General features: G+C 40.7%; 1 protein-coding gene across 4 annotated transcripts in view; it reads right to left on the reverse strand.

Moving 5' to 3' along the window:
* Ptpn11 (protein tyrosine phosphatase non-receptor type 11) overlaps positions 1-17,059 on the reverse strand; it is a 92,098-nt gene that overhangs the window by 60,676 nt on the left and 14,363 nt on the right. For all 4 annotated transcript variants that reach the window (XM_087198465.1, XM_004843764.4, XM_087198463.1 and 1 more), the window contains exon 2: positions 8,868-8,990. In XM_087198465.1, the coding sequence (XP_087054591.1) occupies positions 8,868-8,990 (123 nt within the window). The remainder of the gene's footprint in view (positions 1-8,867; positions 8,991-17,059) is intronic.

Genomic DNA, 17,059 nt, shown 5'->3' on the forward strand with positions numbered 1-17,059 from the left:
GTATTTTGAAGGACTGAACTATTTAAATGTATATACTAAGTGACAATACATACCTACCTTATAATCCAGCAAATCTACTCCTAAGTATTTTCCCCAAAAGGAATGAAATGGAAGACATCAAAAGACTTGTACAAGAGTATTCATTGCAGACACAACAGTTTCAAAAAACTGAAAATTCAAATACTTATCAAAAAATGCATAAACAAATAATGGCATGCTGATACAATGGAATACCACAAAGCAAAAGCAACGAGAGAGAGAGAGAGAGAGAGAGAGAGAGAGAGAGAGAGAGAGAGGGAGAGGGAGAGAGAGAGAACCACTGGAAAATGAATGAATCTCCAAAGCATTACATTGGGCTGGGGGTATAGCCCAGTGGTAGAGTTCCCCACATGAGTGATACCCTAGGTCACACCCTGGAGGCGAGGGTGGTAATATCCTGTATGACTTCAATTATATGAAACTGCATAAGTAAAACTAGTCTACTGGGATAGAAATGAGACTAGTAGTTGCCTCTTGTTGGGAGGAAAACTGGAAAGGGCACAAAGAAACTTTTTTTTTTTTGGTTCCGGGGATTGAACTCAGGACCTTGCACCTTCGAAGCAGGCGGTGGAACCACTGAGCTAAATCCCTGGCCCCTAAAGAAACTTTTTAGAATGATGGAATGTTTCTGACTGGGGTGTTGGCTGCATAAGCATGTTTGTAAAAACTCATCTCACAATACACATAAGATGCTACATATACCTTTATAGCTCAGTGGTAGAGTATGTGCTTGGTATATATAAGACAGGCCTTGGATTCAATCCTCAGCATGACATGCAAATGCAAAATAAAAAAGGAAAACAATTGCTTTAAAGATACATATAACTGACAAGAGTTTCCAACACGAGATGGTAAATGTGTCATCCCCTGAGCTGATGTAACAGTGGCCAAAAGTTTCTAAGACTTGGTATTTTAGTTAGCCAGGGCAGTCTGATTATGATTTCTGCTCGGTTTTCTGAAATAAATAAATAAATATATATCTCAAGAACACCTATTACTACCTTAAGGTAACCATGGTAACCACTGACATTCGTTTCTTTTCTTTTCTGTTTGGTGATGGTGGTGCTGCTGCTGCTCCAAACTGAACCCAGGACTTTGCACATGCCAGGCAAGCACTCTACCACTGCGCTACACTACACTGCCAGTCCCCAGCCCCCAGCCCCCACCTCCACTTTTTATTATTTTTCTTTTAGTACTGTGGATCGAACCCAGGGCCTCCTGTTCTACCACCAAGCTATATCCTTAGTCATTTATTTATTTTTAGTCTGACTCTGTAACATTAATGAAGCCTCTAGAAAATAAAGATACATTTCTATCAAAGAGAAAGGAAAATGCAAACTAAGGACAAAAAGAGTGTTCCATGGGCCAGGGATTTAGCTCAGTGGTTCTGGCGCCTGCCTTGCAAGCGCAAGATCCCGAGTTCAATCCCCAGTACCAAAAAAAAGTGTCCCAAAACATCACTAACATATCTAATTCTAATTTTTGGTGACAATTTTTTCCAGTGGGTAAAAAGAATACTTGAAGTCACATGCTCCTCCAGCTACATATGACATTATTTTAATACCTGTGCTTCCTTTTTTAGCCTTTACTTAATGACAACACAAAAACAGATATTTCAAGTATGGATTAGATCAATATATAGCAACCTCGGTGGATATCAAAAACATGATATTGTACAAATAAAGCCACAATGCAGAATTATATGACATATATACCATATGTGATATTTTAGGAGCACAAAAGTAATACTATATATTATTCATGATACACACATACATGCACAGTATGTGTGTGAGCGTGTGTGCGTGTGTGTGTGTGTGTGTGTGTGTGTGTGCGCGCGCACTACTAGGGAAAAAACTCAGGGCCTTCACAGTCAGCTACATTCCCACTCCTCCTATTTTTTATTTTGAGAAAGGATCTTCCTAAGTCACTACGTTGTCCAGGCTGGACTCCACTTGCAATGCTCCAGCTTCTGCCTTCCAGAGTGCTAGGATTACAAGTGTACACCACCATGCCTGGTTCTTTTTTTTAGGGAGACATATACCAAATCCATGATAGTAATTACTTCTAAGGAAAACAGGAGACCAGAATCAATAGTGATAGCTAAAAAGAAATTTTACTTTATTTTGAAGGAAAAAAAAAAAAAAGACTGGCAATAAATATGAGTGATTGTAACATAATGTTCTACATCTTTCTGTATTTTTCTATCAAAATTTAAAAAGGGGGGATTCCCCTTGGCCAGCTGAATATAAGACAACATAATCTTCAATTCTGCAGCATAGCAAAAAGCTTACATCACCTGCAGAGAGATCAAACAATGAATGTATACACCACATATGCATACACGGGCACACACCTACATGTATACAACAGCGCCTGTACTGCATCAGGCTGAGCACCCTTAATCTGAAAACTCTCCGAACCCCAAAGCTTTCTGGGCATCAACATGTTGCCACAAGGGGAAAACACATCTGATCTCATGTGACAGGTCAGTCAAAACACCGGTGCACCAAAAATACTGTATGAAACTACCTTCTGGTTACCTGCATGGGCGAATGTGAAACATAAATGAATTTCATGTTTAGACTTGGGTCACATCCCTAAGATATCTCATTATGTATATGCAAATATTCCAAAATCAAAACTCATCTGCAGTCTGGAATACTTCTGGTCTCAAGCATTTCAAATAAGTACTACTTCACCTGTATTTTATTTATGTATGTAAAAGAATATAGAGGCAGAGATTTAGCTCAGCGGCACCACACCTGCCTCGCAAGTACAAGTTCTTGAGTTCAATCCCCGGTACCACAAAAATTAAAAAAAAAAAAAAGAATATAATAAAGAGTGAAGCAGATGGGCTAGAGCTGTAGCTCAGTGGTAGAACACATGTCTAGCATGAATGAGGCCCTAGGTTCGATTCCCCAGCACTGGACAAAGAAAAAGAAAACACTTAGAGGCAATGTTTAGAGAGCTGTTAAAGCACTGGTTCTGGAGCTGGGAGTTGTGGCTCAGTGGCAGAGCACTTGCCTAGCATGTGTGGGGCCCTGGGTTTGCTCTCCAACACCATTAAAAAAAACAGGGCTGGGGATTTAGCTCAGTGGTTCCGGCGCCCGCCTACCAAGCACAAGGTCCCGAGTTCAATCCCCAGTATGAAAAAAAAAAAAACAACTGGGGGGGCTGGGGATTAGCTCAGTGGCACTGCACCTGCCTTGCAAGAACAAGGTCCTGAGTGCAACTGCCAATACCCCCCGCAAAAAAGAAAAACAACAACAAAAAGCATTGGTTCTAAGACAGTTCACAGAAAAGATGTACAAATGGCCTTAGAATTGAAAACTTAGAACTTCAATAATAACTGAATATTAAAATTCACTTGCGATACCATTTCTCATTTGATGGGATAAAATGAAAAGCTTGAGAGTGCTCAATTAGTGGAGCTGTGAAAATCCAGGAAGCTTCACACCCTGCTGGAGAGACCCACAAGGGTCCGACTCTATGTGCATGTGTGCTCAACTCCAAGGAAAGAAATATATCTAGTATTCTATTTCAAATACAAAAATAAAAGGAAAATAAACATCACATGGTACCCCAGTAGTATGTATAATTTTTGTTTTTTGTGTATCAGAAAAAAATAAATTTAAATACAGTCACAATCAGAGGAAAAATAGTAAGAAAAATACAAATTTGCTTTTTTTTTAAACAAAAAGAAATACAAGGGCCAGGAGTGGTGATGCATCCCTGTAATCCCAGCTCTTGGGAGGCTGATGCAGGAGGATTGCCTTGAACTACATAGTGAGATCCTGTCTCCAAAAACAAACCAAAAAAAAGATAAACAAAAAATTAGTAGAAATTAATGTCTCTAGGAGTGGAGATATTGTGCAAGGAGTAAGGATAAGAGATCCCTGGTACCAAAAAAAAAGAATGAGATTTCTCAGACTATGCCTTTTAGTACAGTTTTGAATTTTGATCTTTTTTTTTTTTTGAAAGAGGGCCTCTCACTATGTAGTTCAAACTGACCTTGAACTCACTATGTAGCCCAGGGCGGTGATTTTCCCCCTTCAGCCTCCTGAGTGCTGGGATTACAGCTATCTGCCACCATGCTCAGCCAGTTTTGAATTTTAAATCCTATACATGTTTCATGTGCTCAATAAATAAAAATTAAATCAATAAAGACAAAAAAAACCCTGAATATAAATGAAAAGAAATGAAACTGTGTAACTTCATACCTATCCAAAAAATGAATTCTGGTAACTTTTGAAGACAGTACAAATACTATACCCTTACTCTATGATTAAGATTCTAAAGAAATCTTAAACTTTATACAGTAGGTTTATAATTAGAAAAGACCAGGGGCTGGGGATTTAGCTCAGTGGTTCCGGAACCTGACTTGCAAGCACAAGGTACCAAGTTTGATCCCCGGTACCAAAAAAAAAAAAAGAAAAGAAAAGACAGTACTATAGTAATTCTAAAAGTTTTAATTTTAGGACTGAGCAAATGAGGTCACACATTGATGCTGTTGAAAACAACAGCTCTCCTGGACACAGGAAGTACAAATGTGTAATGGGAGAAGAAGAGGAAGCTGGATTGAACTAGAACTATCAGTAAGAACACTTGGTTTTAAATACATAAATATTTATTTCCCAGCTCTGTCCACTCACTGTAGGAGCCTAGAAGCAAAGACAGCTGGGAGAATAAACACACCTCGCACCTAGACCTTGATTTCTGAATACCATACCCCACTAGAAGAGTCAAGGGCCCTTCTAGAGAAATGGGGGACTCCCAGCCTGGAAAAGAAAAACTCTAAGACTCATCTGAATCGTCTCATACAGTCAGACAACAAGGAAGTGTTCAAAGACTACTAGAGAAATGTCAAAAAACTAAAGGCATCACACTCACCAAATCTGGGGCAATTTGATCAAAAAGAATAATGATGGCAATGAATCTGATAAACACATCTGATAAAAAGAAGAGAAAAAGCCATCTATATTAATACTCAAAAAAGGGGATAGGGCTGGGAGTGTAGCTCAGGGGTACATACAGCACTGGTCCAGCATGCATAAAGCCCTGGATTCAGACTCCAGCTTAGGGGAAAAGGGGGTGATTAGGGGGAAAAGGGGGTGATTAGAAGGAACAGGGACTGGTTAGAGCATCTCTTTACAGATGAATGTTAATAAATGTAGAAGAAATAGCAATTAGAAGCTGGGCGTGGTGGCACATGCCTATAATCCCAGCACTGAGGGTTGGAGGGGTAAGGCAAGATGATCACTGTGAATTTGAGGCCAGCTTGGACTACATACATAGTGGGTTCAAGGCCAGCCTGAACTACATAGTGAGACCCTGTCTCAAAAAAACCAAAAAAAAAAAAAAAAGAAAAGAAAGAACAATTAGTAAATTTCCAATTGCCAAGATAATTTTTACTCAGGTAAAATTCACCAACAAATGCAAAAAATACTGCATAAAAACATGTTAGGGAAAAAGAAATTTACACTTTATAAACTATCTTCTCACTTATTAATTACAAAAAGAAAACTATAACTTCATAAATGCAAAAATTCAGCAACACCTTTACCAAGGGAGTAAACTGAATATGACCAAAGGATAGGGCAAACACATTTTAAGTGGCTTCTGATGTAAAACAATGAGATGGCCAACCTCGACGATGTACTATGCTTGTCAAAAATATTTAAATCTTCTGCTTAAAACTGAAGACTACATCTTATTCTCAGTGTTCTAGACAAATGAGTAAAATGTAATTCTAGTGAAGTCCAAAATAGAAATTAGTTGGGCAAAGATACTACGAATGCAAAAGTATTTTAAACATAAAATGTTCTCCTTTGTGAATATGTAAGTATAAAGATTTCTCTTTCCTGTTTTAGCTTCTTCCTTTAAAATAAACCATAGTTTACAACTGGTTTAAAAAAAATTTTTTTTAATCTAAAAATGAGGAAACAACCAGCAAATCTAGTTTGGGGACAAACTATGAAATAACGCCTAAATAGCAATGCCCAAAATCCAAAAACTAAAACTTAAGTTAAAAAGGCCATGGGAGGGGGCTGTTCTAAGATTAAAGGAGAGTAGAAACATAAAAATTAAATGCACTGAATGATCTTCTTTAGCTGGCTTTCTAGGCATCTGAAGGGTTTTTATTTGGTTGGGTTTAGGGTTTTTTTCTGGCTTTTTGTTTTGGTTTGGTTTTTTAATTTTGGTACTGGAGATCAAACTCAGGATATTGCACTTGTGAGGCAGGTGAAATGTCACTGAGCTAAATTCTCGGCCCCTTTTTTTTCTATATTTTGAGACAGGGTCTCCCTATGTAGTCCAGGCTGGTCTTGAGCTCACGATGGACCCAGGGTGGCTTTCAACCCATGTTCCTCCTGCCTCAGTTTCCAAAGTGCTAAAATTACCTATATGCACCACCACACCTGGTTGAGTTTGGAGTTTTAGTCCCCATAAATATGTGCAGTTATATATGTGTTGATTAAACATATGAAAATGTGGGGCAAGGAGCCAGACTCAGAAGGCTGAGGCAGAAGCATCACAAGTTCAAGGCCATGCTGAGATATATCAAGTTCAAGGCCAGGCTGAGTTACACAGAAAAACCTTGTCTCAAAAAGACTTGAAAAAAGCCCCACAAATTTTGGGCTAGGGATATAGTTTAGTGGTAGAGTGCTTGCCTAGCAAGTGAGGCTCTGGTTTCAACCCCAGCACTCCAAAAGTAAGTAAATATATTAAAAGTAAAGATGTAAAAAAACACCGTTAAAATAATGAGGAATTTTTTTTTGGTACTGGGTATCAAACTTGGGACCTTGCACTTGCGAGGCAGGTAGTGGAACCACTGAGCTAAATCCCTGGCCCAATGAGGAATATTTTTTATTTTATTAGTGGGGATGGAATTCAGAGCCTTTGCACTCAGCCACAAGGTCTCACTAAGTTACCCAGGCTGGACTCGAACTTGCAATTCTCCTGCCTCAGCTTCCCAGGGTACTGGGAATACAAGCATGCACCACCATCTCCAGCTAATAAGGGAAATTTTAATATGGATTATCTATTATATATAATACTATCTAATCAATATTTTTAAAATCTCCTTTCACTCCCTAGCAACACTAAATAACAAAGTAAAATCTCATATATAATAATATATTGTGTGGTTATACAGAATATCCTTGCTCATAGGAGACACACACTTAAGTACTTAGAGGTAAAAATAAATGTCATTGTTATTTGCTATTTCTTTTCAAATGGTTTGGGGAAAAATGCATATACTATATATGTACATAGTTGTGGTATTTTTTTGAGATAGGCCTCATGTGGTTCAGGCTGATCCTTGTGCCTCCACCTCCTGAGTGCTAGGATAACAGGTATGTACCACCATGTCTGGCAAAAAAATGTGTATGACACACATAAACACACAATGAAAAAGAGAAAAAGCAAACATGGCAAAATGTTAACAACTGAAGAGATTATGGGTATTTACTGTATCCATCCTTCAACTTTTCTCTGAAATTTCTCAAAATAGGGGAAAAAAAGGAGAAAAAAAATAAAGAAAAGCTAGTCCCATGGTCCTGGCTCTGCTGCTTACCAACTATGAGACTAGTTTACCAATTTAATCTCTGTGCCTCAGCTTCCTGCCCTGTTAACAGTGGTACTTATTAAATAAAATAAGATGTGTAGAGTTCACAATGTCGATATACTCAGTCCTCAGCAACATTTGCTCTTGTCATCATCTATTCTATAATCTCTACTCACACCCGGAGTGAGAATTTCACCATGTTAGGTTAGAAGCCCAGAGGACTTGTGACAACGGCTACCCACTCCTTATAGTAAAACGGAAGTAAAAGCCAATGACAGGGACTTCTCAAAAAACTAATCTATGCCAAAAGGGACTTCCTGAGTCTCAAAGAGCCTTACATAAATTCCCGAGAACATGTCTTACTTATCTCTTTACTTTAAAACAATGATTTTAAAAGTCAATTCATAAACCAGTTCGGTGCTAGCTTGTAGAATGAGCTAGTATAAGGAAAGTGAGTATATAACAGGAAATCAACTTCTACAAAAACCCTCCAAACATCTGCCCAAAGAAATATATAACAGGATGTTCACTACACTGTTCATAAAAATTAAAAACAACCCAACGTCCATCACCAAAAGATAAACTGGAATGTTCATGCCACTTGACTACTAAATAGTTTCTAAGATGAACAGTCATATGTATCTGTAAAGCACAGGACTCAAATAATGTTTTAAGTTGTAAAATGTTACACACATTACAGAACCATTTATGTGAACTTTAAAAGCACGCAAGCCAACTACAGTGTACAAACACAGTCACGTAAAAAAACATGTTCAGGAAGGACCTATGCCAACTTTGGGATGGTGGTTTCCTCTGGGGAGAGAGGGAGGGAAATGGGACTGGGCAGGGGAACAAAGGGGACCACAACTTCCTCAGTCATGTTTTATTTCTTGACAAAGGAAAGTGACCCTTACAAAGTCTTTTTCCCATGAAGAAATCAACAGCAGGGAAAGGAAAAATGCAGGAACTTGGTTCAAGATGTATGGATCCAGGACCAGCACCGGAGGGCCCCAGGTCATGTACGATCCAGGCAACTCATGCCCAGTTCCACCCAGGTGAAGGGTGCCAGCCAGAAGAGTGCCAATGTCCCAAGCCTCTCACTGTGGGAGACTGCACGAGGCCCATGCGCGGGCCAGGCACCACAAGGCCCACACTGGGCAGCTCCCAGCAGGGGCAGGAGGTTGGCCAACTGTGGCTTCACTCTTTCCTACCTGGGGCCCTCTGGGGTTCCCTCCTCTCTCCTTCATTTCCAACTTACCTAACTGAAAGTGTGAAGTCTCCGGGGTTACTTTTACTGGGCCTCGCCAAAAAACTGCCATCAACTCCTCTGGTCAACAGTAGATTTTCTGCCTCCACTCCAGTGATGTTTGGGTGAAACCATCTTTAAAAGAAAGAGCAAGAGCAATGAGAAACAAAGGACTCTGGCAACGCATCTCTCCAGGCCACAAGAGCTGGGGGCTAGGCACGGAGGGGCTGAGGACAAGGCCTTTCTTGTCCTCCTCCCTCCTCTGTAGGGGTGCCCCCTTCCCCACCTTTTCACGGGAGGGGTCTAGGGTGCTGCTAAGGCAGGAGGGGGACAGAGCCAAAGTCAGTGGGACAGGGGCCGGGGCTATTCACACACCGCACGGGTGGGGCGAGGCCCAAAGGCAGTCTGTGAGGTCATGACACTGGGCACGTGGAAGGAGACTGTAAAGCAAGCAAAACATAAGCTACTTACTAAGTAAAACTACAGAAGGCACCAGGGTCTTCTCATGACGGATCAGAGGAAGCTAGAGTAAGCATTCAACTGAAATTGAATCTATCACTGTAATCTTCGGGAGGGGCCATTGAGAGACTGAAAGGGGGTTAGGCGTGTAGCTCAGTGTCGGAACATATGCTTAGCATGTGTGAGGCCCGGGTTCAATCCCCAGCACAAGAGAGACAGACAGAACGCATCCTCTGTATGCATGCATATACTTCCTAGCTCTCTTCTGCAAAAGCTTGGGAGCAATGACACCCCAGTAGCAATCAGTGCAATCAACACCCTTTTCTAGTCTCTAACTACCTTTCTGCAATAAGAGGAACCGCACTTCTCCGGCAAAATGGCTGATTCCAGGACTGTGGCAATAAAAAAAGAAGATGAGCGTAGAACATCTTACTGTGCCATGGTAGAAAGCATTCCAAAAGGACATGTCAAAAGGGCTGCAGGAGCCAACTTGAAAGGCCTCCCACTGGCCAAAGTAGAATCAACTGGTAGCTCACAATAAACAGTGATATTAACACTTTATAACCCATGAATAAAACAAGAAACCCAGAAGCTAGACAGATAATTTTTTAAAACTCACGTCCCTCAAAAATTTACACACAGATACACCCTGATTCAGAAATTCTACTTGAGTATATACCCAAAACAACTGAAAAGAAAGATTAAAAAGGTATTTGATACCATGTTCATAGCAGCATTACTTATAAGAGCTAAAAGGTGAGCCAGAGCCAGGCACAGTGGCGCACACCTATAATCCCAGCACTTTGAAGGCTGAGGCAGGAGGATCACTGTAAATTCAAAGCCAGTCTCAGCTACATAGTGAGTTCAAGGACAGCCTGAACTGCATAGTGAGACCGTGCCTCAAAAACCAAAAAAATTTTACAAAGGTGACCCAGGCATAGTGGCCCACATCTGTAATCCCAAGACTCTGGGAGGCTGAAGCAGGAAGACTGCAAGTTCAAGGCCAACGTGGGTAACTCAGTCACTTAGCAAGATCCTGTCTCAAAATAAAAAATAAGAAAAAGGTCTGGGGATGTAGCTCAGTGAGAAGGTCCTGGGTTCAATCAATCCCTAGTAGCAAAAACAAAAACAAAACAACACGAAGTTGAAAGGTGGAAGGATATTTAAAAGCTAAGTGAAATAAGCCAATCATAAGACGGGCCAGGGATTTAGCTCAGCGGTTCCACCACCTGCCTTTCAAGCGCAAGGTCCCAAGTTCGGTCCTGGTACCAAAAAAAGAGAGAACAAATACTGTATATTTCCATTTATATGAGGTACCTAGAGTAGTGACATTCATAGAGACAGAGAGTTTATGTTTTATAAGTATAGAGTTTTAATTAGGGAAGATGAAAACATTCCAGGATGGATGGTGGTGATGTTCACACAGTAATGAGAATATACTTGTTTTCTGTTTTTGTTTGTTTGTTTTTTGTAGCGGCACTAGAGACTGAACCCAGGGCCTTACACATGCTAGGCAAGAGATCTACCACTGAGGCAACCCCCGTCGCCCCACCCTTTTTACGGAGAGGGGCTTACTAAATTACTCAGGCTGGCCTTGAACTTTCGATCCTCTTGCCTCAGCCTCCCTAATACCTGGGATTACAGGTGTAGCTCAGGGCTCCCTGAGTTTAGTTCCCAGCAAGACACATGGACACACACACACTCACTAATGAACTTCATGGTGGAAAACTCTGAACAATATTACCTTAACCAATTCATGAAAGTTCACAACACAGTTACAGATTAATACGACACTGTGGGCCTCCTGATACCATGCACCAAGAACAACGCAGTGTCATTTCTGTGATGTTCCTGTAAGAAATGCATTACTTAAACATAATTATGAGGAGTATCGGACAAATCCAAAGTAGGTGACATTTTACAAACTAACTGCTATGTTGCACTCTTTACAAATGTCATAACCAGTCAGGTGTGGTGGTTCATGCCTGTAATCCCAGTAATCATGAGGCTGAGGCAGGAGGATCACCATGAGTTCGAGGCCAGCCTGACCTATACTGCAAGACCCTGTCTCAAAAAAACCAAAAGTGGGAGTTATAACCATGAAAGAATGGCATGGAGGGAGCAAAGGACTATTCAGATTAAAGACCAGCAAGAAGACACAAAAGGTAACACACTGCATGATGTTGCACAATAGCATACACCAGAAAAAAGGAATGAAAAACAGAACAGCTTCTGTTTTTATCTTTTGCCATAAAGAACATTACTGAGCCACTCTGAGTGGGATCTAAGGATGTGACAGCAGTACATACTGGCATATGACATACTGTCATAAAGTTTGTTTTGTTTTGTTGAGACAAGGTCATACTATGTAGATCAGGCTGGCCTTGAACACACTACGTACCCAGGCTGGCCTCAAACTCATCGTAATCCTCCTGCCCCAGCCTCTCAAGTAGCTAAGACTACATGCCTGCATCATCACACCCAGAACAATGTAAATTTTGATGACATACAGTAGTTCTTTGACCCAGGATCTTTGTTTTAGGAAATACTATACACTTCTGTCTTTTCTTTTCTTTTTTTTTTTTTTTTGACACCTGGGATCAAACTCGGGACCTTGCGCTTTCGAGGTAGGTGCTGGGACCACTGAGCTAAATCCCCGGCCCGGAAATACTATGCACTGAAACATTTTGGAGAAGTAAAGCACCTTATCTACAACTTAATCTCAAATAGTCTGGGAAAAAAAAATTATATACGTATAAAAACTGCAACACATATTTGCATGTATGTATGATTAAAGAAAGAAAGAGATAAGGCAAACATGGTATAATGTCACTGGTAAATATCAGTAAAAAATAAACGGGAGATCTTTGCATTTTTTGTGATTTGAAATTCTTTCAAATAAAATGCTTTTCAAAACACACAAATGAAGCTGGGTATGGTGGCACTTCCCTAGAATCCCAGCATTTGAGAGGCTGAGGCAGGAGGATTGAGGCCAGCCTGGGCTGGACAGTGAGACTTTGTCTCAAAAACCAAACCAAAACAACAACAAAAAAACTTGCAAATGACAAAGTCCATCATGGATTACATTTACTTCAAAGGAGTCCTTTCTAGTTCCCAGCAAGACCTCTTTCATCCATTTCAAAAGTCACCAAGTTTCACTGGGTGTGGTAGAGCATGCCAGGACTTGGGAGGCTGAGGCAGAGGTATTGTTGTGAGTCCAAGGCCAGCCTGAACTACATTGTGAGATCCTGTCTTAAAAAAAAGTCAGACCCAGCTATTCCCCTGCTGGGTATCTTCCCAAAAGAATTAAAAGAATCATACCACAGCGATATATGTGCACCCATGTTTATAGCAGCACAGTTTGTATAGCTAAAGCTTGGAAACAGCCCAAGTGCCCATCAACTGGAAACTGGATAAAGAAGATGTGGTTGTTTTATAAAATGGAGTACTACTCAGCCATAAAGAACGAGAAACTAGAGTCATTTATAGCTAAATGGATGCATATCGAGGCCATACTCAAGTGAAATAAATAGGACACACATGTGTAAATACCGAATAGTTTCTCTAGTGTGAGAAACTGAAAGTGTAAACAAGGGTTAAAATGATTAAAATGAATAACTGATAATTTGAAATAGGAAAAAAGGTCCAAAGACGAAGGAGTGAAGGGAAGGGAAGGGGAAAGGAAAAACTATGAGAAAAGAAAAAAAAAATGGAAATGAAATCTATGTAAATAGGGAAGGGTGGTGGGGGTGAAGGGCATACAGGTAATGGGGAAAAAAGTAAGAACCAAGATATATCATGTACAGGTACAAACACCCAACAATAAATGTAAACGAATTGTATACCTAAAATGTACCAATGAAAGAACTAAAAAGAAAAAAAAAGTCAAAGTTTCATAGTAAGAGAGTAATTTCTAAAGTAATTTCAAATTATTATAGGCTAATTAATGCTTTTAAATACACTCAGGCACATAAGTCAATGTTAACACAGAGTCAATCGGGGCCAGGGATTTAGCTCAGTGGCACACTGCACTTGCCGCAGAAGTACAAGGCCGTGAGTTCGATCCCTGGTAGCCCTGGTACCAAAAAAAAAAAAAAAAGTAGAGTCAACCAAATGGACTTTTAAGAGACTTCTCAACAAATATTTGCCCAATTATAGTGCTTTACAACAGCAGAGGAGAGAAAAAAGCAAGGGTGAAAGGCTGTCACAAATTGTGTGCTAAGGACCAGGAGAGTGAAACAGGGTTGGTTACAGTCAGGAGGCCCTAATGGGACAGAAACACGTCAGAGCTCCACCCCTAGGAGCTCTGAGACCTGCACTGGTTATTTAGCTCTGTCCATCTCATATTCCTCACCTGCAAAATGGAAATGGTACTTCTCAATTCATTTTAAGAGTAAACAGAATGGATGGCTGGGGTATAGCCCAGTGATAGGGTATAGCCCAGCATGAGGCCATGGGCTGCATCCCTAGGCTCATGGGAAAAAAAGGAGCATTTAAACAAAGCTACACAGATTAACAAGAATCATATAACAAACTAGTAATCAGAAAAAAAAGAGATGGTGAAAACTGCTATAAGCTAGATGAACCTTGAAAACATGGTGCCCAGTGAAACAAGCCAGACCCCAAAGGCCACACACTGCATGAGTGCACTGACAGAAAATGTTCAGAAAGGCAAATCTACAGAGGCAGAAGTAGAGGAGTGCTCGCTCAGGGCTGGACTGGCAAAAGAGGGCGAGAGAGGTAGCAGTTACAATTCTTTTTGAGGTGACTAAATGTCTTGAAATTAAGCTGAGCACTGCTTTATGTGAGTATACTAAAACCACTGAAATGTATACTTTAAATGGGTGAACTGTATGGTACATAAATTACACCTCAGTAGGGCTTTTTAAGAAAAGAATTATCTAGCCAAGGCGGGTGGCACACAACTGTCATCCCAGAACTCTGGGAAGCTGAGGTAGGAGAATCATAAATTCAAGCCTAACCTGGACAACTTAGTGACTTAGCGAGACCCTATCTCAAAATAAAAAATAAAAACAAAAGGGGATATAGCTCAGTGCAAAGCCCTGGGGTTAATTCCTAGCCCCATAAACACAAACACAGATACATACACACACACACACACACACACACACACACACACACACACACACGAACTGCTCAAGATCATAAAAGAAAGATTCCATTCAGCAGACACTGAGCACCCATCGTGGGCATCTATGCGGTGAGGACTGCAGTTTAAACAAAGTTTCTGCCCCTTGAAAGCTTTCTTTATAAGGGGAGGAGACAGAAAATGAAAAAATAACAGGCAAATAAATGAAATGTCAGACTGCACTGAGTGCTACAAAGAGGAACAAGGCAGGGTGAGGGAATAGGAAGCGTGGGGCCAGTGAGGCGGAGGCAGAGGCGGGAGGGCCCTGCATGTGCTAAGCCCACACTCTGCCAGCAAGCGACACCCTGTCCCTGTAAGGTGACATCTGATCAGGCACCGGAAGGAGCAATACACAGATGTGAGAAAGAGGAGTGTGCCAAGCAAAGGGCAGATCCAGATCAAAGGCACAGGGGAGACCACGTTTGATGTGGTCAAGTACACAACACTGGCAAAGAGCAGACGAGGGACAGTTAAGAGATGAAGCCAGCGAGAGGAAAGAACAGATCTTGTAGCACCTCAGAGGACTCCACAAAAACCCAGCCTTGGTGTTCTTGACATGGGGGTTTCAGACAGAGAAGCACCACGATCTGACTAAATGATCCTTCAGACTACAGTGTGAGAGAAAGAAGAAACATACAGAGCAGCCAGAAAGTCACTGTGATAATCCATAGGAAATGATGCCAAGAACCCCAGGCAGCAACCGGAGGAGTGACAAGGAGCCCCAGGAGGAGTACTTCAGGTGTGGCCAACAGGATTTGCTAAGGGATTACATATGAGGATGGGAAAGGAAGAATGGAACAAGAACAATGCCTACGTTTGGGGCCAGAGCAACTAGAGGGTTGAAGGTATCAGGTAGCTGTGGAAAAGGTGGGGAGGGAGGAAATCAAACGTTAGACCCGGTACCACGTGTGAAGTCGGAGTTGACGACCGGTCATCCAAGTGTCTGGCAGATAGAGAGCACTAACAATCATAACAAATAAAAGACTGCTCTGACAATAAATAATCAGAAAATGCAAAAATCCCACCCCCAAAGCAGTCAGATTTTGACATCTCTGTTGTTTCCATTAACTGAAATTTATTTTTAATTTTTCCTATGGCATCTTACTAGTGCTTTGGGAGGAATCTAAATATTCTGATTAACTGATTATCTTTAAGAAACATTGCAAGACTCAAATCAAAAGAATAAAATCTTAGTTTGCTTTCTGCTCCCTGAGAGCTTGTCAAAGATGAAGACAGAATTTTCACCCAGAGAAGCATCAACCTCAATTTTTTTGTATCTGTTAATCCAGTATCAATCCTTTTTGTATTCTGCGCAGTTACTTCAATCATCCAATGTAAAAAATAAAAACAAACAAAAAAACCTTGTCTGCAGCTTCTCTGACTTGTGGTTCCCACGTAGCTGCCCATAGTTCTAAGGAATCAAAAGTAGCAATGCCAGGCTGCCAGCTCTTTATAATTTTTCAAAAAATATACTGGAATTCACACATTATCCATATAAGCTAATCTGTCCACCCACATAAGCTAATTAAAACATCAATCCTCTTGGTTTTGGCTGCCAAACAACTAGGTTAAGATGGTGTGGTAGTCTGGAAGCTGAGTGACACACGTGCCTTCTACAGGACAAAAAACATGGAAAAACTAATTATTATATAATATGGGTCTGGAGACCAAATCTCTCAGAATATTGAGTTTATGGTACTTAAAAAACAAAAAAAGAAAGAAAGAAAAGACAATCCTCCATTGGGTGAAAAATCATGTGGGAACACGGACTCTGGTACCAGACTGCATTGGTTTAAATCCCAGCCGCACGACCCCAGGCTACTCGTTTAACCTGTTAATTCATCTGTAAAATGAAGACAGTAGTACCACCTGCATTATAGGGCCGTTGAGAGGGTAAAGTGAGTTAATCTGATCTACAGTGTAACACGTAATATAGTACAGTACAACATCTACGACAGTACACAGGCTTCTAGTAGCCAACGACAGTGACAAGTGTCTAAATCTGCATCCCTTCAGCATCCTCCAGAACACAGAGCTGGATGTGTGGCTCAGGGGTACAAGATCAGCATGAGTGGGCCCTCCAGCCCAATCCCTGGTAACAAATTAAAAAATAAAGCTATACAGAAACCACACCTTCAGTCTAAGCAGGACCCACAGAGAATGCCCCAAATCAAAATACTCATAAGTAAAAACAGAAGATGGCAGGCATGGTGGCACATGCTTGTAATTCCAGCACTCACAACTACATAGTGAGACCCTACCTCAAAAAACAAACAAATAAACAAACAAACAAACAAAAACAGAAAAGAAAAGCAGATAACAAAGCAGATAGGATTACAGAGTCAAACCACTGTTTGCAGGTCCAGTTTGCCACATCTCTTGGGCAAGTTAATTAATCTCTCTGCCTGTCTTTTTATCTATAAAACATGGATAATAATAGTGCCAAGCTCAGAGGATGTGAGACTGTATTAACACACACAAAAGAGCCTCAGAACTATTATAGTTTGTTAGCTTGTTGTTACCTTGTTCAACACATAGAAAGATTCTTAACCATACTTTCCACCACACAGCACACCTTTCACCAATTTGAAATTAC

The sequence above is a fragment of the Heterocephalus glaber genome, unplaced genomic scaffold (assembly GCF_053883595.1).
Source record: "Heterocephalus glaber isolate CG9 unplaced genomic scaffold, H.glaber_assembly_v1.0 deba00001687, whole genome shotgun sequence".
NCBI lineage: Eukaryota > Metazoa > Chordata > Mammalia > Rodentia > Bathyergidae > Heterocephalus > Heterocephalus glaber.